Source organism: Chiloscyllium punctatum, chromosome 10 (genome assembly GCF_047496795.1).
Source record: "Chiloscyllium punctatum isolate Juve2018m chromosome 10, sChiPun1.3, whole genome shotgun sequence".
Classification (NCBI taxonomy): Eukaryota; Metazoa; Chordata; class Chondrichthyes; order Orectolobiformes; family Hemiscylliidae; genus Chiloscyllium; species Chiloscyllium punctatum.
Window position 1 is genome coordinate 88,200,738 of NC_092748.1, and position 25,915 is coordinate 88,226,652.

The window sequence follows — 25,915 nt, forward strand, 5'->3', positions numbered from 1 at the left end:
ACTTGTTAGCAACAAAAGGCTTTTTGTTAATATGATTTAAATTTCACACGGTGCAAAACAAATTGAAGTGTAGAAATGCCAGTGGTGCTATTTTCATCTACACCAAACTAAACCAAGATTTAAGTATTGAATGACTTGCATTGCTGCTTTTGTCTATCCAAAAGGATACACAGAACACTTGGAATGAAACACTAACCAACATCTCTTGTTAGCTGTTATTTTCCAGTTCACCCAGAAGGTAAAATCAATGCTCTAGCTATCTTTGGTAACCAATAAGAGCAAATAAAAGCAGCTCATAGAAATTTCAAATTCAGAGCTAATGTAAATTATGAATTACATGCGAGATTTTTCCACTTGAAAACTGAAAACCTATTCTATCATTGGCACTGGTTGCTCGACATCCTGACATAGTTCAGGAGACCGTAAAGAAGCAGACAGCCCTGACCTACTGTTCCACACCATTATTTTTGATAGATTCAGTTCTATTCCAAATTGATCCTTGAGTAAAATGAAATTTATTGGCCCTTGGAGACCATGGATAATTTTCTTGCTGACTAAATTATATAAACCTTGCTCTTGTTACCTTATCCAAAACCTTTTCTGCCAGCATCCCAGACTGCACTAATTATCAGAGACAAGACGCGAAACTCAGCAGGTAATAGCAATCAGCGCTCCTGTAGTTTTCTTTTATTTAACCCTGATTAACATTGCAGATTTTTTCTGGTCCTGACTCAAAGTGTTCAGAGACAGAGTGCAGCACTCTCTCTTCGCCTATTCAATGTCATTTAATGTCACTCTTAGAAAAGCATTCACATCTGTAAGACTGCAAATTTTCACTCAATCACTGAAGCTAGGAATTGGAGCTTAAAACCATATTAAAGTTCTATTAGGAAGCCACATTGATCATAAGGTCCAAATATTTGTGAATCTTAGCACAGCTTTACTCACCAATTGCATTCTCAACCATTGTAGTTAAGATTAATGTTAAATATACAGAATAAAATATTTTTTGGTCGGAAATTTTGCACTAGCAAAGATTAGCCTACATTAGCAGGTAGTGAAATTGCATCCTCATGATTCTACAGAAACAATACAGGATAAAGTCTGGCAAAACGATCTCAACTCAGATGATTACACCAATGATAGAATTTATATTGAATGTTCTTCAACAATATGGATTAGAAACTGACATAATTTAATGATCGCTTTCAAAGATTAATCACTTTATTCCTCTTTAGTGCCAAAAGACACTTGAAATTCATTTCTTTTGCTGCTTTTGCATTCACAAATTGTGCACTATTTTCTTTTCAATGAAAAACCTTTATGTATGAGCAACACGTTCATTTCACTCACAACTCCTCATCAGGCTGATATGATGGGAGATGTTTTGACTCCACTTGCACCTAACAGAAATATCCCAATGTATACAATTCCAGTATTTAGCTGCTGGAGGACCTTTTGATGTCCCACTCATTTAATTTGTCTAAAGTGATACTTTATCTTTTACTATTGACTCAAGGGCAAGTATATTTCTGGTGAGCAAAGAAGTTTATGGATTCAAAATTCAAACATACATATAAAAATGTTCGAATTGGATAACAAGTGTCATTTTAATAACAAACATTTGTGATATTAAGATTAGGAGCACCTCTATTCATAATATTTTTAAAATTGCATTGGCAAGGCATTTAAAGTGGATTATAAATGGGATGCATGTCTGAAATGGGCAGAAAACTGGCTTGGAGTATTGGTCTTAAGACCAATCACTTTTGTCTCTGTGCTTCAGTTAGATGTCAATAGTGAGTTACATACGTGAAACAGAGTCCCTCTTGCAATGCGTTAATCAGGGATGGCAGGTAATCAATGGTTCTTGTACTGAATCAACCCAGAAAATTGAATCTGAATGGAATTAGTTAGGGTTTTCTGAGTGAGCCTCAAATATGTTGACAATTGATATAAATTTCTTTGTGGATCTAAAACCTTTCCAACATCTTTAAGCCAGCTCCGGTGGCAATTTCATCATAATTAGCATCACAACATAATTAGCAGAATGACATGGAGCATCTATAATGCGATTACATCCCAATGCTACCTAAAATCTATATTGCCACAGGATATTTAGGGTCTTTGAGGATCTATTTCCATTGGATAGCTATAAGTTCTCAAAAAACAATGGTGTCCAATATATTTCCAGCACAGGACATGGGCTGAAAAACATTACTTGAAGTTTACATTTTTAAAATTATGCCAAAACAAAAGAAGATTGTATGTTTTTTTCCCACACCTTTTTTTGGTATTATTCACTGATGGGATGTGAGCCTTGCTGGCTGGGCCAATCCATCTGCCCTCAGGAAGTTGAAGGTGACCAATCTTTTTGAACCACTGCAGTCTATTTACTGTCTATAGACACATAATATCACCATAAAGGTGGGACTTCATGGATTTTGACCCAGCAACACTGAATAATCAGTCATATATCTTTCCAGGTCTGGATGATGAATTACTTGGATTGAAACTGCAGCCAGTCGTGTTCCCATATATCTGCTGCTCTTAACTTTTTAGATGCTAGCAATCCTGGGTTTCGAAAGCACTGTCTAAAGAGCCTTAACAAATTTTTTCAGTGCATTTTGTAGATTATACACTGTTGCTAATGAGTATTGACATCGGAGAGAGTGAATGCTCGCAGATGCGTTAACAACCAAGCAGACTGCTTTGATTTGGATCAGCCTCCTGAGTGTTGCTGGAGCAACACTCTGCATGTGTGTCCCTCTGTGTGCTGCTGTATGTTTCTCTGTACATCTCTGTGTATGTGTCTCTGAGTATCTGTCACGTCACATGTCATCCAGATATGTGGGGATTATTCCATCACACTTTTGACTTGTCCCTTGTAGATGGTGGACTGAATCTAACTATTCGAAAAGACGAAAGTGAGGACTGCAGATGCTAGAGATTAGAGTCTAGATTAGAGTGGTGCTGGAAAAGCACAGCAGATCAGGCAGTATCCGAGAAGCAGGAAAATTGACTTTTCGGGCTAAAGCCCTTCATCAGGAAGCTAGCTATTGTCCCTTGACATTGAAAGGCCTTACCATCACTGAAGATCCCTCTATAAACATCCTCGAGATAACCATTAATCAGGACTATGCATTTAAACACTACAGTTACAAGAGCGAGTTAGAAGCTAGGAACTCTGCATCCCCAAAGCCTGTTCATCAACCATAATGCACAAATCACAAGTGTAAGGGAATACTAAATATTACAGAATTAGTTTGGGTCTAATATCACTGAAGTAGCTAGACACCATCTATGTCAACAGTGTCCACTTTATTGACACCCCATCAAACCTAAAGACTATCTGGTCATTTCACCCAATGGTGGCAGTGTGTACCATTTTCAAGATTCACTGTATCAACTCACCAAACCTCCACTTAGTGAACCAAATAAGCCTGCAACATTTAACACTTCATCAAGGACAGTAACACATGGGAACACCACCGGCTGCTTCAATCCAGGCAACCTGCTGACCAGGAACTATTCCTCTGGTCCTTCACTGTCACTGAAGCAAAATCCTGGAACACCTTTCATGACAATGCTGTGAATGTGCAAATGGGTGGTGACTATAATGTTTGAAGAACAACTTGTTCAAGGACAATTATGGATGGGCCTTGCAAGCAATGATCACAACCCATGCAGTATCAAAATATTTGCCAACCTGATAGCAGTTATAGTTGTGATTGTGCTAGATGAGATAGTTGTGGAAGCAAAGGTTCTCGGGGAGCTCTATAGCACTCTACGACAGTCAGTTAAGTGTTGGGAGGAATCGTCAATATTGCCAACAAGTGACACCTACTCATGTATAATCTGCCCACAACCTTTCAGAATGTGTTCCACCTGAACCACACAACTAGTATTACCAGCTTCATCATTACCTTCTTTCTATCATTAGATAACATGTGAGACTACTTGCAGACAATTCCAGTTCAAGTCACCACTATTTACAATTCATTCAATAAGGAAGCAGCCAAAATGAGCATACAACAAGCTTGGAAAATGTCCAAGTTTACAAATGGTTTGTACCCTTCATGCTGCACACATTCCAGACAATGACTATTTCTGATCAGCAAAGGTCTTATCCTCAAGTTCACTACCACTATCTTGGAACTCACATTAACCAGAAAAACCACATTAACCAGGGGGCATCGCTTTAAATTAAGGGGGGGTAGATATAGGACTGATGTTAGGGGTAGGTTTTTCACTCAGCGAGTCGTAAGTTCATGGAATGCCCTGCTAGTAGCAGTGGTGGACTCTCCCTCTTTATGGGTATTTAAGCGGGCATTGGATAGGTATATGGAGGATAGTGGGTTAGTGTAGGTTAGGTGGGCTTTGATCGGCGCAACATCGAGGGCCGAAGGGCCTGTACTGCGCTGTATTCTTCTATGTTCCATGTTCTATGTTCTATAAAATTAAAGGATAACAATGTCAACAATGTGGTATCAGGAACTGAAAAGACGTTACCTCCTCTGCAATTGTCAAATGTTGCTCACTCAAACTTTTAAGATCCAATTATCTACGGACATTAGCTCAGCTCAACTAACACTAACTTACAGTTATATTAATGCTTAAAATACAAATAAATATTTGCTAGGTGCAAATTGTGTCACTCATTATAGACAAACAATGGTCCTTGCCCCTTTCCTTTGATACCACTTACATCCCCATTGAAAATGACCTCTGACTGCACCATTGCTGAGTTAATTTCTGTAAAGCAATCAATTTCAGATTCTATGATGTTAATGAAAGAAAATACTACTTAACAATGAACTTTAAAAATCTACCTATATTGCAGCTTTATACATATGTAATCATGACTAATGAGATGGACATGTTTCAATCTGATAGTTTATTGATTTTTTTGGTATCAAGGAACTAAATAAATTTCAATGGAATAGAATCATCAAATATAAGCATGTTTCAGCCAAGCTTTAGAAACTTCCATAATCACCACCTGCTGCTAGGTTTCTATTATTCCATAACTTAGGTAGGATTTGGCTTATTACATTCTGCTGTAAGGCTGGTTGCCATAACAAATAGATGTGAAAAATTTGTAAGACCATATTTTCTGTATACCACAAAGATCTATTGGAGATTCTCATTGGAGACAAAGAACATATCAAAATTCTAGAGTTTTGTGCATTCTGAGATATTTTCTTTTTTCTTGAATATATTTCCTTATTCAGCAACAGCTGTTATTCTACTGTATAATAGAGGAACAACTGTGCAGAGAAGTATGTGTAAATGCATTGATCCTAATGTACTATTATGAGTAGCATCAAACTGCTACATTGCATATTAATATTATTTAAAGACATGGAATGATAGAAAGATGGACTGTTGGTAAATGCAAGAGATTGCCAGTTCCTGGTACATTAATATACCACGCATATCCACAGAGTTTTTCAAAATCCTGAGCTGCAGCAGCAAGATCACAGAATTTTAAGTATTTTTTACAAAATAAAACTACATGTCCAATGAGCAGCAAGTCAGATATTTCAGTGAAAGCAGGTACACTTAGGAAAGGACACAGCAAGTGTCCAACTTGCCCAATTTACAAGTAATGGGAAAAAAATGAGAAAATGAAACTGTAACATGGAAGTTCTTGTGTTACTAGCAAAAAATTGAGAATGGTATAATGTCATTTCTCAAAAGTCAACAAATAGACATCCATGTGCAGCAACAAGGGCTTTATGGAAGCATATTTCTGAGGTTGTGAGTTGAGCTCTTACTGTGTTGGACAAAGTGAATTATCTCAACAGGCCAGAAAAGGAAAACAGAGTTTTCATCTCAATTACTGGGCAAGTAACTGAATTCCAGAGAATCATATATGTAGTAATTAGATTAGATTAGATTAGATTACTTACAGTGTGGAAACAGGCCCTTCGGCCCAACAAGTCCACACCGCCCCGCCAAAGCGCAACCCACACATACCCCTACATCTACCCCTTACCTAACACTACGAGCAATTTAGCATGGCCAATTCACCTAACCTGCAGTCATCAAGCATTGCAGCTTTAGGTAAGACTCAATATTCCCTGTCCAGAAGCATGGTCACTAGGCAAGTGTCTTAGATCCTAATTTGCCTGCTGGCATATTGATGTTTACACTTAGTGACCACCATCCAATAATGCAACCAATCTTGAGCAGGAAACAAGATCCTGTGGTTCATCAAGCTGTCCCACTTAAGTGTCATATTTAGTGCAGTACTATTGGTGCATTCTGTAGCAATGGATAGATGAGCCTCTAGGTTGGCTGTGATATGTATTACTTTAGTTGTCAGATGATAGTTGGGAGGTTTGAAATTGTATGGATCAGAACATGCTGCTTTGAAGCCTTAACATATTGCACCGATATCAATTAATGCTGTCTAAAAGTAATCCAGAACTATTAGCAGACTGTGTATGAAAAATGAAGGAACTCATACTGAAGCACACTTTGCACCCCACTTTATGAGAAATGGGATAATAATGAAACAACAGATAAGAATCAAAGTTAATGGAGGGAACAAAAACTTGAAAAGTTCTCTATGACAGTTCTACCAAAATAAGTCCAAAAAATGAATCTTTCCTTAATGATTCCATAAAGTATACACCATTTTTATCGAAGGATAACTATGCCCTGGCAAGAAACATATGCAATTTACACTGGAAAGAATTAAATGAGTTCTGCTAAGGAACAAGACTTTGTAGTATCCTTGACAGATGGAAGAATGGATATTTTAGATCTTCATTCCATATAATAGCTTAGAACATTTACTGAATGGGAGAATGGTTGAAGTCAGAAGTCACATGATGCCAGGCTATACTCCAGCAGGCTTATTTGAAATCACAAGCTTTCTGAGCGCTGCTCTTTTGTCAGGTTCATCTAAGGAAGGAGCAAGACTCTAAAAGCCTGTGATTTCAAATAAACCTGTTGGAGTATAACCTGGTGTCATGTAACTTCTGAATTTCTCCATCCCCATACAACACCAGCACCTCCATATTAAGGAAAAATGAATGACCTCACATTTACCAATATCGTACTCCATCTGTCAGACCCTTGACCACTCATTTAACCTAACTTTCTCCCTCTGCAGACTTTGCTGTAACACTCATCTTACTGTTATCTGCAAACTTTGACAGACCACACTTGTCCCCCAACCCCAAATCATCTATGTAAATTCCAATTAATTGTGTTCCATACTGATCCCTGAGGCACACCATGAGCCACTGATCACCAAACAAATAATCACTCATTTATCTACACTCTTTGCTTTCTGATAGTTAACCAATCCTCTATCCACACTAATACATTACCCATAACACATTGCACTTTTATCTTATGCAGCAGCTTTTTTGTTTAATTCGTTCTGGAAATCCAGATACACCACATTCACCTGTTCCTCATCGTCCATCATGTGAATATAATGTCCTCAAAGAATTGCAGTAAATTAGTTAAACACAACCCATGCTGTGTCTGCCCAATGATACAATTTCTAAGCAGATATCTTGTTATTTCTCCCTTGATGATGGATTCAAGCATTTTCCACACTACAGAAATTAAGCTCATTTCCCTTTTGTCTACCTCCTTTTTAACCAGTGGCATCGCTTTTGCTGAATTCTAATGTGCAAGACTCTAGAGAATTTTGGTAAATTACCATGAGCATTTCCATATTTACTGGGATGCATTCCATCAGGGCCAGGAGATCTGTCTACCTTTAGCCCCATTAACTTGCCCAACTCTGCCTATTTAGAAATAATGATAAAAGCAAATTACTGCAGATGCTGGAATCTGAATCCAAAAGAGAAAATGCTGGAAAGTCTCAGCAGGTCTGGCAGCATCTGGAAGGAGAGAAAAGAGCTGATGTTTCGAGTCAAACTGACCCTTTGTCAAAGCTTAAGAAAAAGGAGAAATAGGGAGGTATTTCTACTGGGCAGAGAGAAGGTGAGTCGTGGCTCCAGAAGCAAAGGTAGCAATAAAGAGGTGATAATGACAGTGCATAGAGAGATTATAGGGAGATTATGATTAGAAATAATGATTGTTTCTAGTCTTCACCTGCCATAGCTACTTTGTCTTCAATCCACAGTAAAATTGATTGACTCTCAAATATTAAGAATGGCAATAAATGTTGCCGAGTCAGTCTCACCCTCATCTCGTGAATGAATAAAGTATTATTGGCATGTTAGTTGTGTCTGCTACTGTGAAGATTGGCACAAATACCTTGGTGATGCCCTCATTTCCCATTATTAAATCCCCCTTCTCATCCTCTAAATGACCAATGTTAACCTTATTCTGGATTAATGGTGCTGGAAGAGCACAGCAGTTCAGGCAGCATCCAACGAGCAGCGAAATCGACGTTTCGGGAAAAAGCCCTTCATCAGGAATAAAGGCAGTGAGCCTGAAGCGTGGAGAGATAAGCTAGAGGAGGGTGGGGGTGGGGAGAGAGTAGCATAGAGTACAATGGGTGAGTAGGGGAGAAGATGAAGGTGATAGGTCAAGGAGGAGAGGGTGGAGTGGATAGGTGGAAAAGAAGCTAGGCAGGTCAGACAAGTCCAGACAAGTCAAGGGGACAATGCTGAACTGGAAGTTTGAAACTAGGATGAGGTGGGGGAAGGAGAAATGAAGAATCTGTTAAAGTCCACATTGATGCCCTGGGTTTGAAGTGTTCCGAGGCGGAAGATGGGGCGTTCTTCCTCCAGGCATCTGGTGGTGAGGGAGCGGTGTGAAGGAGGCCCAGGATCTCCATGTCCTCAGCAGAGTGGGAGGGGGAGTTGAAATGCTGGGCCACGGGGCGGTTTGGTTGATTGGTGCGGGTGTCTCGGAGATGTTCCATAAAGCGCTCTACTAGGAGGCACCCAGTCTCCCCAATGTAGAGGAGACCACATCGGGAGCAACGGATACAATAAATGATATTAGTCGATGTGCAGGTAAAACTTTGATGGATGTGGAACGCTCCTTTAGGGCCTTGGATAGAGGTGAGGGAGGAGGTGTGGGCACAGGTTTTGCAATTCCTGTGGTGGCAGGGGAAAGTGCCAGAATGGGAGGGTGGGTCGTAGGGGGGTGTGGACCTGACCAGGTAGTCACGGAGGGAACGGTCTTTGCGGAAGGCGGAAAGGGGTGGGGAGGGAAATATATCCTTGGTGGTGGGGTCTTTTTGGAGGTGGTGGAAATGTCGGTGGGTGATTTGGTTTATGCGAAGGTTTGTAGGGTGGAAGGTGAGCACCAGGGGCGTTCTGTCCCTGTTACGGTTGGAGGGGTGGGGTCTGACGGCGGAGGTGCGGGATGTAGACGAGATGCGTTGGAGGGCATCTTTAACCACGTGGGAAGGGAAATTGCAGTCTCTAAAGAAGGAGGCCATCTGGTGTGTTCTGTGGTGGAACTGGTCCTCCTGGGAGCAGATACAGCAGAGGCGGAGAAATTGGAAATACGGGATGACATTTTTGCAAGAGATAGGGTGGGAAGAGGTGTAATCCAGGTAGCTGTGGGAGTCGGTGGGTTTGTAAAAAATGTCAGTGTCGAGTCGGTCGTCACCAATGGAGATGGAGAGGTCCAGGAAGGGGAGGGAGGTGTCAGAGATGGTCCAGGTAAATTTAAGGTCAGGGTGGAAAGTGTTGGTGAAGTTGATGAATTGCTCAACCTCCTCACGGGAGCACGAGGTGGCGCCAATGCAGTCATCAATGTAGCGGAGGAAGAGGTGGGGAGTGGTGCCGATGTAATTACGGAAGATCAACTGTTCTACATAGCCAACAAAGAGACAGGCATAGCTGGGGCCCATACGGGTGCCCATGGCTACCCCTTTGGTCTGGAGGAAGTGGGAGGATTCAAAGGAGAAATTGTTAAGTGTGAGGACCAGTTCGGCCAAACGAATGAGAGTGTCAGTGGAAGGGTACTGTTGGGGACGTCTGGAGAGGAAAAAACAGAGGGCTTGGAGGCCCTGGTCATGGCAGATGGAGGTGTAGAGGGATTAGATGTTTACCTTCGCCAGCCAGCCTTTTCTATTTTATATATTTATAGAAATTTCTGCCATCTGTTTTTATATTCTAAGTCAGTTTACTCTCATTACCTTACATTCTTTAGAGCTCTTCTCATGGCTTTCTGTTAACCTTTACAGAGTTCCCTAACCTCTCATCTCCCACTAATCTTTGCAATTTTGTAGGCGTTAGCTTTCAATTTATCCAGGGCTGATTATCACTTTTCCTACAGTCCTTCGTTTTCACTGGTATATGTTTTCGCTTAGCACTGTGAAGAATCACTTTGAAGGTCCTCCACTGTTCCTTAATTGTCCCATATTATCGCCTTTGCTCCCAATTTATCTTAGCCAACTTCTCCTTTATCCCATTGTAGTTTCTTTTGTTTAAGCAAAACATCACACTGTGATCAGTGTTAATCAGGATTGGTTGCATGGCATGAGAAAACTTTGCTAGTATCCAAATATTTGTATTTGGATTGTTAACTTACAGCATCTTCCTCATATCCTGTTTTGATCTACATGCTCACTCTTTCTATACCTCATTCATGCTCCTCTATCTTTGAAGAATGTCCCGTATCTCAGAATGGTTAATGAACAAGAATGATATCATATGATAATTAATGCCCATAAATTATTCATCCCTGATTCATCCCTGGCCAGATCATAGATTAATGTGCTCAATTGTGTGATCAAAACCCACACATCCAGATACAATATGGTCACGATATCTTTATATACTTTTGGATTAGAATGTATTTGCCATTGAAAATGAGAGCTTAGAAACACTGTTACTTTCTGCATAGTCAAACCTAATGGATGCTGTCAGGTACTTCTTTGATGCTATCAGGCTATCTTTGTAAGTTTTTTTCAAACGGTTATAATTGCTCATCTTTGGCTGTTTCTGATTGCAGGTGTTCACACTGGCTCTGGCCAAAATGTAACAGATCAACCTTGAGAATGTCTTCAACTTCAATTAATCAATTATGTCATGTGAGGTCTGTTCCACCACACTGGATATCATTTGAATCTCATGAATTGTGATTATAATGAGATTTGTATTTACTGAGAATCATTCTTCACCATTTATATCCACTAGGTAGATGATTTCAGGAAGTGAAGATAAGCTTGCATTTTGGGACTGCTGTGTCATTCTGCCAATGCATGGAGTTGGTGATTTGTTATATACTGAGATAATCTTATGTAGGTTGTGCCAGGGAGTGACACTTGCTGAGTGCATGACTTGCAGGATGTAATAGTTGTAGTATATTGACACTGACCCTTTGTCAATTTTAGTTTTTAATAAATATGAAAGCTTGCATCATTTTATAATATCAACATTTTAACAAAATGGGAAGTTTGGTATTTTCTGAAATTTATCAATCTTTTTGCCGTTTAGCTTGCCCTGAAGATCCTTCCGGAAGACATTAACTAGTGTCAGAGCAATTATTCATTCAATAAGCGTCTCAGAGTTCTACTTCTGAAAATCATACTCATGATTTTTGTTGCAGCACCTTCCAAAAAACTGATCAATAGACCCTTGGGATTTCTGTCTGTGTGACATTAATTAGAGTCCATTAATCCTGAAGTGAATTCTTAGCTTGAGCTGGTTCGTGAGAACTTTCCAGATCTTTCTGATTGTTCATGTCATGACTAGACATTAAAGACCAATTCTGTAAAGCACTTCATTGACAGTAGCTAGCAAGACTTTCATAGCTCTCTTCTCAGAATCCTCTGTCAGTTGATCTGTAAAGTAAAACTGCTTGAGTTGTTTGAAATCCTCTGGTGTGGTAAAGGGATCACTGGTCATGCAATTCATAATTAAGTGTTTGCCTTCCATTTCTCTTTGGAACTCTTACTTTTTTTAAGAGGTAGAGTACAATGTTTGTTTATTTGGTTTACATCTTCAGCTTTGATCTCATCTTTAACATCACCACAGAAAATAACATCACTACAGGAAATGACATCATGAACCTAAAGAAACCCAAACATCTCAACAGAAAGCAGGAATTATCAACAGTGCTTCAGCTGGAAGCCCACTGAAGATGATACCTAGTAGGGTGATGAAATGTCGAGAAATGAACCTTCCAGCTCAGAACCTCAACATGAACTACAAATCTTCTCAAAACTTACTAAGTTAACAGTCATGTTGCATTGAACTTCACCCATTTCTGTGATGCCACAGAGAGTTTTTGGTGGAGATGACAAGACCTTTGTCGGAAGCAGATGAATTCTCTACAGCTCCTGAGGGTCCTAGTTAACATAGCTGATAAGGGAAGTGGTTATACATACTGCAATCATGCAAGGAACATCCTGTTAACTAAGAGTTCTACCAGATCTGTTTGGTGGTATAGCCTCTATCTCTTCACATTAGGTAGACTAGACAAAGTGTAGCCAAAAGGAATGGGGGCAGAAATGTATCATAAACAACCCAAACTGAACCACAAACTAGCAGACAGGGCAGATCCCATGAAATGCCACTAGTAATAATCAGGAGATAACCAGGCCCTTGCGCCTTAACAACTGTTTGCTTTTAAAGCAGAATCTCAGAGGTTCTCTCCATGAGTCAAGTATAAAAGCTTTTATCTTTGTAAGGCTAAGATGATAAAGGGCCTATAGCTAACTCAGAAAATACTGACCAAATTCATCAGGTATGGCAGCACCTGAGGAAGGAAAAACAGTGTCAGCATTTTGAGTTCATCTATCTCAAACTGTTCGCTAACCACCCTTGGACATGAGGATCCTGTGAGAAAGAGCATCTGCATTTCAATTTATGCATAATATTTTTACAGCAGCCATTACATCTCAGGTCCAATGTCCCCAAAAGACACACTGGAGAAAAGTTACAACAGGGATCACCAAAATCTTGCACATTCCCAAGGACAGAAACAAATGATACTTTCTTAAATAGTTGCAATCATCACTGGAATGTTTGATGTAAAAGTGGTGCTTGGATCTTTTGCACATGAATGGGAACAGTTGATATGGAAGTTGAAAATTAACATGCAATGGCTGGCTCTGAGGAGCATAGATTTCACAGCGACTGTAGACAGTTGGTGAGAGGAGCAGATATTTAATGAGCTGAGACATCCAAATCGTCCTGTGCTATTCATCTGTGAAGATCTGCCAAATTAATCTGTCTCTCAGCTGTCGAACAAACATCATCACAGCGCATGCTTTCTGTTCTTCGGTGGGTTAGATACAAATCATCAGCAGCATTACCTTCAGGCTTCTGGCATTCTCTAAGACATCTACTGTCAGTCTATGGTTGAATAATCATGAAATCCAAAACATACTATTGCAATTTATGAAGTGGTACTGTACTTCTGCTCCATGGCACTGCCAGACCGAACCAGGACACAGGAGAATTTCTTTCAAGCTTCCAACAGCTTGCTCAGTTTTTATTTGTGTCTTCTTTGACCATATTCCTCTGGAGTATTGATATTCCTATGAAAAGACACTTCTGGTTATCATGCAACAAACCTAGTCCTAGTCTCTGCTTTTAAAATAGTACTGAGAAGCTGGAATGGTGAATGTAAACACATCCTGACAGTTCACAGCATATCATGAATTGACGTGCAAGAAGCAATACCTGTCATTGTGAATAATCCACATAGTTAGGGAATGGATGCCTCCAGGGCTCATAGAAACGTGAGAGTTCACATTTGGGGCAAACCATGCCATAAAGCAGCAATCAATAAACCTGACAACCTCAAAGAATCCATTAATTCTGGAAATTGCATTGGCCCTCTCGTTTATGTAGAAGAGCTGTCAAATTGTATAAATTGTCCTGTTTTGGCAAAGAGAGCATTAGTGACTTGTCTTAAAAAAAGCAGTGCACATAAAATGAGTGGATCTGTCAGAAGTCTTTTGAGGGTCCAAGTACTGAGCCTGCAGCATAAAAAATGAATGTTATGGCTGCTTTCAAGGCTCAGTATGACTGAGCCTTCTCATGGTCCTTTACTGCAATTTTGATTGCCACTGGAAACAGAAATTCCTGTGTTGCCTCATGGCTGAAGCACAACCTCCTGACAATGATAATAAACAGCAAGAAAAAAAACAATATGAAGCTTCAGACCAATCTTTGCATTTAGTACTGGACTGTTCAGTGTTTTGACTCAAACAAACAAGAATGTTCTATGTTAAGTTACAGCTGCCTGAAAAGGAGATTGTTACATTGAAAATGATCCGTTTTAGATTATCTGGATAAACTTAAAATTATTTACTCTAAAGACTTTTAAATAATTAGCTTGAATGCTTACTGAGCCTGACATAAAATCACCTAAAATTTTAACAGATTAATGTTAAATACTGGTAAATACAAAATACCAATGATCAGAAATTCCCAAATTTTCGTAAACAATATTCTGAGATTTCAGAGTGTGCCGTATATCAAGTCCATGAGTAGGAAAGTGGAGAATAATCTCTTTTGCAGTTTTAAAATTAAGTTTTCCATACTTCACACACATAGATTTGTAATTATAGTACTTGTATTGAGTTTTAATGTGTGATAAGGTATAACTTGAAAGTTACCAATGTATATTTCTTAGAAGTTAAATATAGATTAGCAAGAATTTTAGGAAAAATCACCCACCTGCTCTGAAGTAATATCAGCTCCTTCTGGAGAAATGGTCTAAGTGCAATGTACCATTGGCAATGGGGTTGCGATAAAGTGCGTTAACTAGCCATGTGAACAGGTGCATTTGCACAGAAGACAGCAGAACTGGCATCACACCTTAGTTTGGCTAAAAATAAGAAGCTCCTTTGTGGAGCCCACCTGTTTTGATGCTGAACACCACAGCTCCTAAAGTATAAGCTATTCTAAAAGGCACAGATGAACTAAAGAAAACTAAGTCAGCCAGCATTGCAGAATACTGTTTGAAGAGTTTTGCACAAATCAGAAAATGGATTTTAAGATGACAATCAGCTTGAAGCCAGGTAATATATAAAAATGGTCCAAATGAAAAAAAAAAGCTCGATGAAGACATCTGCTAAGAATTTACGATTCACATAATGCCACCTGCCTTAAATGCACTTGCAAGTATATTTTATGCTATTTTGGCAAGAGAAGCAGCATACATGTTGACAATGCAATATGGCAGAAATATAAGCAACGATTAAAAGTGAGAAATTATTAATGGAATTGACATAGATTGTTTTACAAGGATATTCTATCAGCATGATTCACATTCACATTGTCAGACAATTTGAATAGCAGCATGGAGGACTGTGTGAAATTGAATATATTCTTTAAAATCTAGACTGTTTTCTATTCTGGAACAAATTGAAATATTACACACAGAGAACACTGAGGTGGCCCAAAAGGTCATAAACATCCTTTTGCATAAAAGTATGGTCAGTGACAATGAATCTGAAGATTTCCTTGGCCGGTCATTTCCTCTCTCGTGCCTAAGATGTCATTTCAAAAGGTTTTCCCACAGCTGGGAAATTTTTCCGCAACTGATAAAAAAATGTTTGGACTTTCCAAGTGCAAATTCTGATCATGGTTCTGGTGTTGAAGTTTGGGCTTATTAGGAATTAGCCTTTCTTTCAGTTTTCATCCAATCTCATCAATCAAACAGCCTTGGATATGTCTTCCTTTCTTTGCTGGGATTTGCCAATATGGTTACAACTTGCTGATTCATGTGAAAAAAAATGGTAAAGTCATACTTGAGTGGAGTCAGCTGATGATTTAAATTGCCTGCTGCCTTCCTGAACTGTGCAAGACCCAGTCCATGTCCCTTTCATTTTCATGTGAAATAAGATAAAGGCAGTGCATAGTGTGTGTAGGGGTGGCCAGACGTCAGATACCCAAACTCTGTTTCCACCTTAGTGAAGCAACAAACTTGGAGAAATTCTCTGACATGGTGAAAATAAGGGCGTACATTTGCATTTGTGAAAGAATGATTTCCTTCTTTGCAATCTAATTTGGAGGTTGCTAAAATAGGTGGCTACAATCCTCAGGCAGAGATTCAGACAGATTCAATATTTCTGTATAACTCACGAAAGTTTGGATGAAAATGTTGATTGAACTAAAGAAAGGTAGCAAGAGAAGGCTCCAAAAGCAAATTGTCTATGAAGGCATCCACTGAGAAAACAAACTCAGTGAATATCATGTATTTTAATGACTTGTGACATTACAGAGGTTTTTTTTGAGGTAATCAATATTAATAATTTCTGGGAAGGTTTTTGAATTGAGTGCAATTGACGATTCCAACACGATTTGTACCTAAAATTACAACTACAGGTACACAATTCTTTATCCAATATCCTTGGGGCTAGTTGTTTTTCGGATTTTGGAATTTTTCAGATTTTAGAATAAATGACATTTTCTCACAGAAATTTAAAAAAAACTTACCTAATAATAGACCCATGTGTGACTAGTACAAGTGCTGAGCCACAATTGACACCTGCTAGTACTGGGCCATGCCACCATATCATGTCTGAGTGATGTAGGTCAAGTGGGTGTGGAATTGGGTTGCCACCTGTTACCTCGACAAACAACCTTGTTATACAGAAAAAGTCTTCACAAAAAAACTTCAGAATTCAGAGCTTTTCAGATTTCAGAATTTTGGATAAAGGATTGTGTACCTGCATTTTCAAAAGTACTCAAAGTCCACCCCAAGTTCTTGTTCAAATTAATTTGTACAACAATAAAGTTGCTTCACGTACAATTTTACAATTAATCATCATGTCACAATGTAGTTTTGTCTTTAAGAAAAGCTTGTGCAAAGAATATTTCATAATATATTTGGTAAATTTTGATTATACAGCAGATAATAAATTGTTTGATTTTAAAAAAGCACATTTCACACATAAGACTACAGACCACAGAAGTAATTTGACTTTGAATTATTAGACGTGGCTTTAAAAAAAAATGCAGAAGTATTTCCAAGTTTGATTTGGATGTAATAGAGTCCCTTTTCAAATCTTTCAAAGTAATCCTAAGAGATATTATGTCCAAATTTGCAGTTAATTACAATAGTCTCAAAGCACATGAATTAGCTTGTACCAGAAGCCTGTAATGGGTATTGATGGAGTCACACCCAGTATTGTCAACAAAATCTGGTTCCTGCAAAATATTTTTCAAACTAGCACAAAGTTTTGCAGGAATTACAACTGCACAAACAATTTGCACATAAAATCCCATAATGTTTATAACTCAAGCTAATTTAAGATAAACATACAAAACATTGCATGTTTATCTTAAACATATAAACATTTTGAAAGAAACTTGAGGCTTTTCATTTCACAACAAATTCTTCTGACTTTGTACATCACACTCTTGAGCATATTGTCATAAAATTTAACATCAGATAATTCTATGATTTGATCTGATAAATTCTGCATGAGTCTTAAAGTCACAAACTTCCATTTTGCTTAGTTTCAACATTTCTTCTTCAATTAACAAAAAATAATTTTAGATATTTAAAAACAATTTAAGAAGTTGTGATGGCTCATGACAGAGAATTCCACACTCATGCTACCTGTGTAAAAAACACTTTTCACTTGCCTTTATTTTGTCTTGCACTAATTTTAAATTTGTGCCTTTTCATCAACATCTTGCTGATCAATCTATAACTCTCATAATCCAGAAGAACTTTATTCAGTTTATTTTTAATCATTGGTAAGAACCTTAACTGTCATTTATAATGTATATGACCTCCTCAACACAGGTAATATCAAAATGAATCTATACTGCACCATTCATTCACAAAGGCTTCTCAGACAACTCCATCCAAATCTGTGGCTGCTACCATCTACAAGTATAAGGGCAGCAGATGCATGAGAGCCCATTCATTTGCAAGTTCCTGTCCAAAAAACACACCGTTCTTACTTGGAAATTTTTGTTTTTTTTCATAATTTTGTTTTTATTTTCTTTAGTCCTGCTTGCCATGTGTAGAAATACAACCTGCATCTTTAGGAAACCTCGGTTCTTTAGTACTGAACATAAAAATAGCCCCAAAAAGGCCATCAAGGAATCACCAGCCTTCACACATTTCTACTCAAATAAATGCCCTTCTATGCATCCAAATATACTTTTCTCCATTTGTTTTATATTCCATTAACTTCATCAAAGTTCCTTCATTTTGCATCTTGCCAAGTCTGCAGGAAAACCTTTATTAATCACCTCATCATTTTATTAGTTCATCAGAAGAGTCTTTAAAATTGATCAAGTTTGGTTTGCCTGTGAAACATACAATTCTTTGCTGCCAGGAAAAGTTTTGTACTTCCGGGGATTGCAAGCCAGAAGGTCAAGCCTGTAGTGTTTCATTTCATTCTTTGACATGAGCTTTGTTGACTAGTGGCTTAAGACCATAAGACCATAAGACATAGGAGTGGAAGTAAGGCCATTCGGCCCATCGAGTCCACTCCGCCATTCAATCATGGCTGATGCGCATTTCAGCTCCACTTGCCAGCGTTCTCCCCGTAGCCCTTAATTCCTCTAGACAACAAGAATCTATCAATCTCGGCCTTGAAGACATTTAGCGTCCCGGCTTCACCACTAAATAATTGCGATCACAAATGAACTGCATTTTCTCAAAATATGCCAATTACTTAACAGAAATTAAGAATATGCTATTCTCTTACCATTTTTAGCCTTGCAAATTCTGTTGTCTGGCTGCAACAAGTAGCCTTCCACACAGCCACATGTATAGGATCCAATGTAGTTCGTACATGTTTGACTACAAGTTCCATAAACACTGCATTCATCAAAATCTGAAAGAGGCAAGCAAGTAGTTGCTTAAATTCATACTGTACTTCATGTCATGTAATTTAATCATGTAGAAAATAAATAATATTGACCTTCATTCAAATTGAAAATCTCTTTTGAATTCTTTAGTGATTTAAAAAATCAACAGAAACAACAAAATGCTGGTTAGAAAGCATTCGAACTGTTTTACTGTCCAGAAGTTTTGAATTCAGCACTGCCCCAGACAAACAAATGATTAAAACGCCCAGAACACAGGTTTGTTAATTGGAATTACCATAGTACAATAATTGTTTTTCACCTACAATTCCCCAAAACTCCAGCTCCTATGTTCTAGCTGTTTGGAATCGTATTAAGTATTACCCCGGAAAATATGAAACTGCCACTTGTTTTATGCAACAGTACACTGCAGACAGATAATTTTTACGAGGTCTCCCCAGAGTCATGGACAAGGACGTCAGGACAGGCAGTCAGAGAGAAGCATTTTCATTGGAGCTGATTGGAATTGGATCATGCTATATTATAAACACAATAGTTAGCTGTTTGCGAAGTTTCTGGTAAGTGGTTAAGATCTTTTTCAATTTAACTTCAACATAGTGTACCAAATTTGTAAATCACAAGTTCATAAATTGTATAAAATCTGGCATACGTAAATGAATAATATAATTAAATAATTGATTGAAACCCCATTAAAAATGTCAGCAATTTTGAGCAGATTCAGCCTCGAGTTTATAAGCTGGAAGCTGAACTACCATCTATCAAGGAGGGAAAAAGTTACCTGAATATTTTGTACCAGAAAATAATTACACCTTTTAAGAAAAGTGAGGAAAATTGTACCATGGTAAATCAGGGTTGCAGAATGACAGAAAGTGTCAGAGAGAAATTTAAATAAAAAAACTACAAACATATTACCAATCAAGACTAGATGTTACAAAAATATCAAAAACTCAAAATAAAGGCTTTGTATTTTAATGCGCATCAAAATCATAACAAATTAACTCAGTTTTAACTAACTTATCAATCATAACATTAACTCAGCAAAGTTCTGGGGACCTGGGTTCAAACCTTGCGATGACAGATGGTACAATTTGAATTTAATAAATAATCTGGAATGATGGCCAAATTGTCAATTGTCAGACAAACTCATCTAATTTCTGATGAGTTTGTCTCAGTCCTGATGAAGGGCTTTTGCCCGAAATGTTGATTTTCCTGCTCCTCGGATGCTGGCTGACATGCCTTGCTTTTCCAGCACCACTCTATTCTTGACTCTAATCTCCAGCATGTGTAGTACCCACTTCCGCCTAAACTCATCTCATTCACTGATGTGCTTTAGGAAAGGAAATCAGTAATTCTTTCCTGGTCTGGTCTACATGTGACTCCATTACTACAGCAATATGGTTGATTCTTAACTGCTCTGTGGACAATTAGGGTAGGACAATGAGGATTTTTCTTTTAAAGTAGGAATGTACTTGTTTTCAGTATTCCAAGTTATTCCCTTAAATGCCCACCACTACAGAGGTGCTCACATACCGTGAATGAATTTTAAAAAAACAACTGGACAAATAGTGAATATTAAGGTAAATAAATATGATCTGATAGTCATTGCAGAGACATGGTTTCAAGATGACAAGGACTGGGTCCTGAATATTGAGGGGTATGCAACATTCAAGAAGACGAGGAAGCAAGGTTGGGGGGATAGCACTGTTCATCAAGGATGGGATTTGTGCAATGGCTGAAAGTGATCTTCATTCAGGGGATCAGGATGTGGAATCAGTTTGCATGGTAATGACAAGTGGTGGGGAAAAAGATCACTGGTACCTGTGGTTACAGGCTTACAGGAATCATAATGTGAGACAAAGCAAACAAGTAGAAATACTAAGTGCCTGTGATAAAGAGACAGCAATAACCATGTGTATCTTTAATCTACATATAAAAAGGAAAAAAATAAGATGGACAGTGTTATCTGGGTGAAGAATCCATGCAAGACAGTTTCTAAGAGCAGCATGATCTTGGACTGACTAGAGAACTGATTATATTCAACTTGGTACTGTGTAATACGGCAGGATTAGTTAAAACGTCTGAGTTAAAGCATCCAGAGATAGCAGCAATCAATGTTTGAACTTTACATCCAGTTTGAAAGGGAGAAGACTGAGTCTAGAAGTTGTAGTTAAAGGTAATGCGGGTATGAAAGCTGAGTCAGCTGATATGAAGTGATATACTCAGCTATTGGATAGATTGTTAGAGACATAGTGGTGGGCATTTAAGGGAATAACTTGGAATACTGAAAACAAGTACATCCCTACTTTAAAGAAAAATTCTCATTGGGGAGTGAGCCATTGTGGATAACTAAAGACTTGAGAGAAAACATTAAACTTGAGGAGAAAGCATAGATCTGTATAAAGATGAGTGGCTAGTCAGATGATGGATCAGAATGCAATGACTGACCGAATAGCAAGATGCATAATCAGGAGTATGATTAGAGTATGAGAGGAAGCTAGCGAGAAATGCAAGAACCTATAGAACAGGTTTGTATAGTCAACGAAGATGGATAAGAATAATTAGTCAATGCTGGTTCCCAAGAGAGTAAGAATGGGAGGTTAATAACAGATAATAAGGAAATAGTAGATAAAATAAACAGGTATTTTGCTTCTGTCTTCACCATAGACAATACAAAAATAAAGTCCAGCAGCTATTGTAAATGAGGAAGGCTAAATGGGAGAGGAATTTAATGAAATTAAAATTAATGGGGAAACAGTATACCAAACAAGCCAATCAATCTGTGGGCTGTCAAGTCTCCAGGTCCAGATGGATTTCACCTCAAGAAAGTTTGCTGATGAGGTAGTAGATTGGTTGTGTCAATTTACATGATGGACATGATGGATCATGTCCCCCCAATTTGGGACATGATCCATCAGACTGGAAAACAGCAAATATAACTCTTCTATTCAAGCAGGGAGGGAGACACATTGCCAATAAGTTTAATATCTGTCATGGAGAAGGTTTTAGAATTGATCATTAAAGAGATTATAGCTGGGCACTTTGAAATTGCCATGGTAATCGAAAAGAGTCAGCATGGTTTTGTCAAAGGGAAGTCATGTTTAATCTTTTTTTTAAGCTCTTTGAAGGAGTAGCATGTGCTTTAAATAAAGAAAATTTGAAGATGTACTATATGTGAATGTCGAGAAAGAATTTAATAATGTTATCAAAGGCCAATATTGAAAATAAAACCTCATTTTGTGGGGTTTAACATATTCATCTGGATAGAAGATTGACTGGTTTGTAGAAAGCAAATTATGCATAAATAGTTCTTTGTCTGACTGATGTAACATAATGAGTCAAGTCCCTCAGGACTCTGTGTTGGGGCCTCGGTATTGAACAATTTATATCAATGACTTAGATATGGGGGTGCGGGGGTTGGGGGAGTGAAAGGTGCTAGTTAAACTTGCAGAGAGGAAGATACAAGGAAGTTGCACGTGATAACATCTAAGTTAAATGAGTGGGGAAAAGATCTGGCACATGGGAAAAAATATGGGAAAATGTAAAATTCTTCACTTTCCACAGAAAGAATAATAAAGCACATTATTTAAATGGAGATTGCCAGTGCAATTTTGAAGTGCAGAGCGATCTAGATGATCTGGCAAATGAGTGACAAGAAGTTAGTATACAAACAAAGCACATAATCAAGAAGCTTAAAGGCATGCTGTCCTTGATTATTAGAAGAATTGTACATAAGCATTCGGATAATATGCTTCACTTACACAAGGCATTGGTGAGATCACATCTCAAATATTGCATACAGTTTTGGCTCCTTATTTACAAAAGTATGTAAACATATTGGAGGTGGTTCAGAGGAGGTTCATTAGATTGATACCTGGAATGAGCATTGTCTTGTGAGGATACATTGGGCAGATTGGTTGTGCTTTCATTGGAGTTTAGAAGAGAGAGGAATGATTTGATTGAAGTGCATAAAATCCTAGTAATTTTGGCAAAGTGGATGCAAAAAGGATGCTTCCTGTTATTGGTCAGTCTGCAACTAGGGGACACTTTCAGAATTCAGGATCATCTTTTCTGGATGGGGTAAATGTTTGCCTCTCAGAGGTTTTGGAAATCACTTCTCAGAAAATAGTGGAGTTGAGGTTTTTAAATTTTTAAAGCAGAAGTAGATAGAATCTTGTTAAGCAAAATAGTAAAATGTTATTGGGCTACACTAGAATGTAGAATTTGAAATAAAAATAGATCAGCCTTCATCACATTTAATAAAGGAATACGCTCATGTCGTCAATTTGTCTAATTCTGCTCCCATTTCCTATGTTTGTATATTCCCCAAAGGTAATCTAAAGCAAACATGAAGCATAAAATAGAAATGCCACTGTTTCCATTGCAGACTAAGGAAACACATCAATCTTTGGAAGAGTCAGAGCTTTGGATTTAAACAAGTGGCAGGGCTTAATTACACTCAGTGTGGTGAAAGAAACGCATTAAATACAAGTCTCTTGAAACATTGTTCCACCTGGAGAAAAGGGTTTTGGGAACTTACTGAGAGCATTATACCTATTTAGATACATTTTGGACCTCAACACTCTGCTTGTTCCTTCTTATGTGATTCAAATTACTAAGGGGGCCCTTATCCTTTCAATTTAGTTTCTTGTTTCGTGCAGCCAATCGATCATCTGTTGTTAGGAGGATGATTTCAGTAACTGGACCCAAAAATATATGTAAGGGCAGCATGTACAGTGAGCAATTGCTTAGCTAACAAAATCACTTTTAAAAAAATGAAGAAGCCATAAACAAGACAGCAATAATAATATTTTCTAAGCAGTCTAGTACACTTTCTGACTTACTTAATTTCAATAAATTTTGGGAAGGAATTTGAAGCATTGGAAAGATGCAGAGGAAATTTACCAGGATGTTACCCGGTCTGGAGGGAAGGTCTTATGAGGAAAGGCTGAGAGGCATGGGTCTGTTCTCATTGAAAAGAAGAAGGCTAAGAGGGGATTTGATAGAGACATACAAGATGATCAGAGGATTAGATAGGGTAGACAGTAAAAGTGTTTTTCCTAGGATGATGACGTCAGCTTGTACGAGGGGGCATAGCTACAAATTGAGGGGTGATAGACTTAAGACAGATATCAGAGGCAGGTTCTTTACTTAGAGAATGATAAGAGCATGGAATGCCCTATCTGCCAATGTAGTCAACTCACCCACATTAGGGAGATTTAAACAATCCTTCGATAAGCACATGGATGATTTTGGGATGGTGTAGGGGGACGAGCTGAGAATAGTTCACAGGTCAGAGCAATATCGAGGGCCTGTTCTGCACTGTAGTGTTCTATGTTCTAAAGAATACAATCTTAGTTGAATTTCTGATCAAGAAAACCAGTGTAGGACAAGGTTACTACAATTTATTAAAAGGAATAGTGTAGGCCATCAGCAAGGTGTGCAATTTTACAAGTAAAATTCCATCTGGCATAATCAGTTATTTGGTGATTTGAATTTACACACAATAGTATAATTTTGCAAGTCCAATCCATTATGTGTGAGGTCTACAACAGTGGTGAAATTTTAGTAAATATACTTGCATATACATTTTGACTGTGTCAACACCAGCATTGAACAAAGCTTTCCCAAAGGGAACGTTAGGTCTTTAAAAGCCCATATTCTTAACTTGATGAGATATCCGTGCTGCTCAGTGAAACTTCACGTCAGCATGTAGAAGCATGCTTTTCATGTTGACAACTGAATTTTCAATTTGTTTTTGCCTCTAGACAAACACAAACAAAATAACTTGGGCAAGCAAATAGAAAACAAATGTTTTCTCCAATACAACCTGCAACTATCTATTTTTGGCTAAAATATTAATGGATGCAATATAATGATTCAACACCTCTGTTGCAATAATGAATTCTCACTGAGCAATTACTTCTTGCAACATTTGTTAAATATTATTGTGGTATGTAATAAATTTTCCACAAAAGAAACAAAATTTTTGAGATTGCAAACCTTCACAACTTTTCCCATCTTGTGCTACTTTAAAACCATCACTGCAGTAACAAGTTGCACCAGTTCTTGTGACTGCACATCGATACTGACAATTGGCTTGGTTACAAGTAGGCGAAAATTCTGGAAAAGAGCAAAATAAATTTGTATACATAAGATATTTCCTGCAAAATATAATATCAAAACAAATTCTTTAATTCTACAATGAATGTTTTGTGATTTCCTAAAGAATCATCAATTTGAACATTTATATCCTCATCATTTTGTGCCTGTGTAATTGTCAAATGTTTTGTATCCTGTTACTGTTTATTAAATCATCAGTAACAGACTAGATTAGCAGTCAGTGCTAATAATGCAAAGCTGAAAGCAACATGCAAGTCCAGTCATATTCATTTCTTCCAAGAAATCATTGTAATTATCCCCATTTTAATTCAGTCAATGGCTATTGTAGTTACAGAAAGCACAAGGAGGGTGATAATATAGAACATAGAACAGTACAGCACAGTACAGGCCCTTTGGCTCTCGGTGTTATGCCAACATTTTATCCTACTCTAACATCAAACTAACCTATAGACCCTATATTTTACTATCATCCACGTGCCTATCCACAGTTGATTAAATGTCCCAAATGCATCTAACTCTACTACCATTGCTGGAGGTGCATTCCACATACTCAACACTCTCTGTGTAAAGAACCTACCTCTGACATCTCCCCTAAACCTTCCTCCAATCGCTTTAAAATTATGCCCCCTTGTTATAGACATTTCTGCTAGGGAAAAAGTTTCTGGCTATCCAATCTATCTATGCCTTTTATCATCTTGCACACCTCTATCTGTGATATAACTTTCAACGAACTGTGTGTCTGAACCTTGAGGTATCTCAACAACATTTACCCAGTCCTGTCTTTTTTTGTTTTACCAAAATGAAATATCTTGCATTTCCCCAAATTAAACTCTATCTGTTACTCCTCAGCCCATTGGCCCAGTTGATTGAGATCTCTCATAATCGTAGATAACCTTCTTCACTGTCGACTGTATCACTAATTTTGGTGTCATCCACAAACTCATTAACTATGCCTCCTAAATTCTCATCCAATAATTACCTAAAACATGTTTCATCTCAGGTACATACAGTTTTTTTTAAGATCTCTGGCTTTTGATTTGCAAGAAATTTAGTATGGTTCAAGAGGATGCACTGCATTTCTTTTC

The 25,915-nt window shown here is 38.0% G+C and overlaps 1 protein-coding gene across 1 annotated transcript in view; it reads right to left on the reverse strand.

Annotated features, from left to right (window-relative positions):
• The window catches only part of LOC140482363 (low-density lipoprotein receptor-related protein 1-like), a 1,932,271-nt gene that overhangs the window by 1,259,483 nt on the left and 646,873 nt on the right, over positions 1 to 25,915 (reverse strand). Inside the window, exons 4-5 of the mRNA XM_072579726.1 lie at positions 24,711 to 24,830; positions 18,590 to 18,718 (exon numbers count right to left, since the gene is read on the reverse strand). Coding sequence (XP_072435827.1) covers positions 18,590 to 18,718; positions 24,711 to 24,830 — 249 coding nt within the window. The remainder of the gene's footprint in view (positions 1 to 18,589; positions 18,719 to 24,710; positions 24,831 to 25,915) is intronic.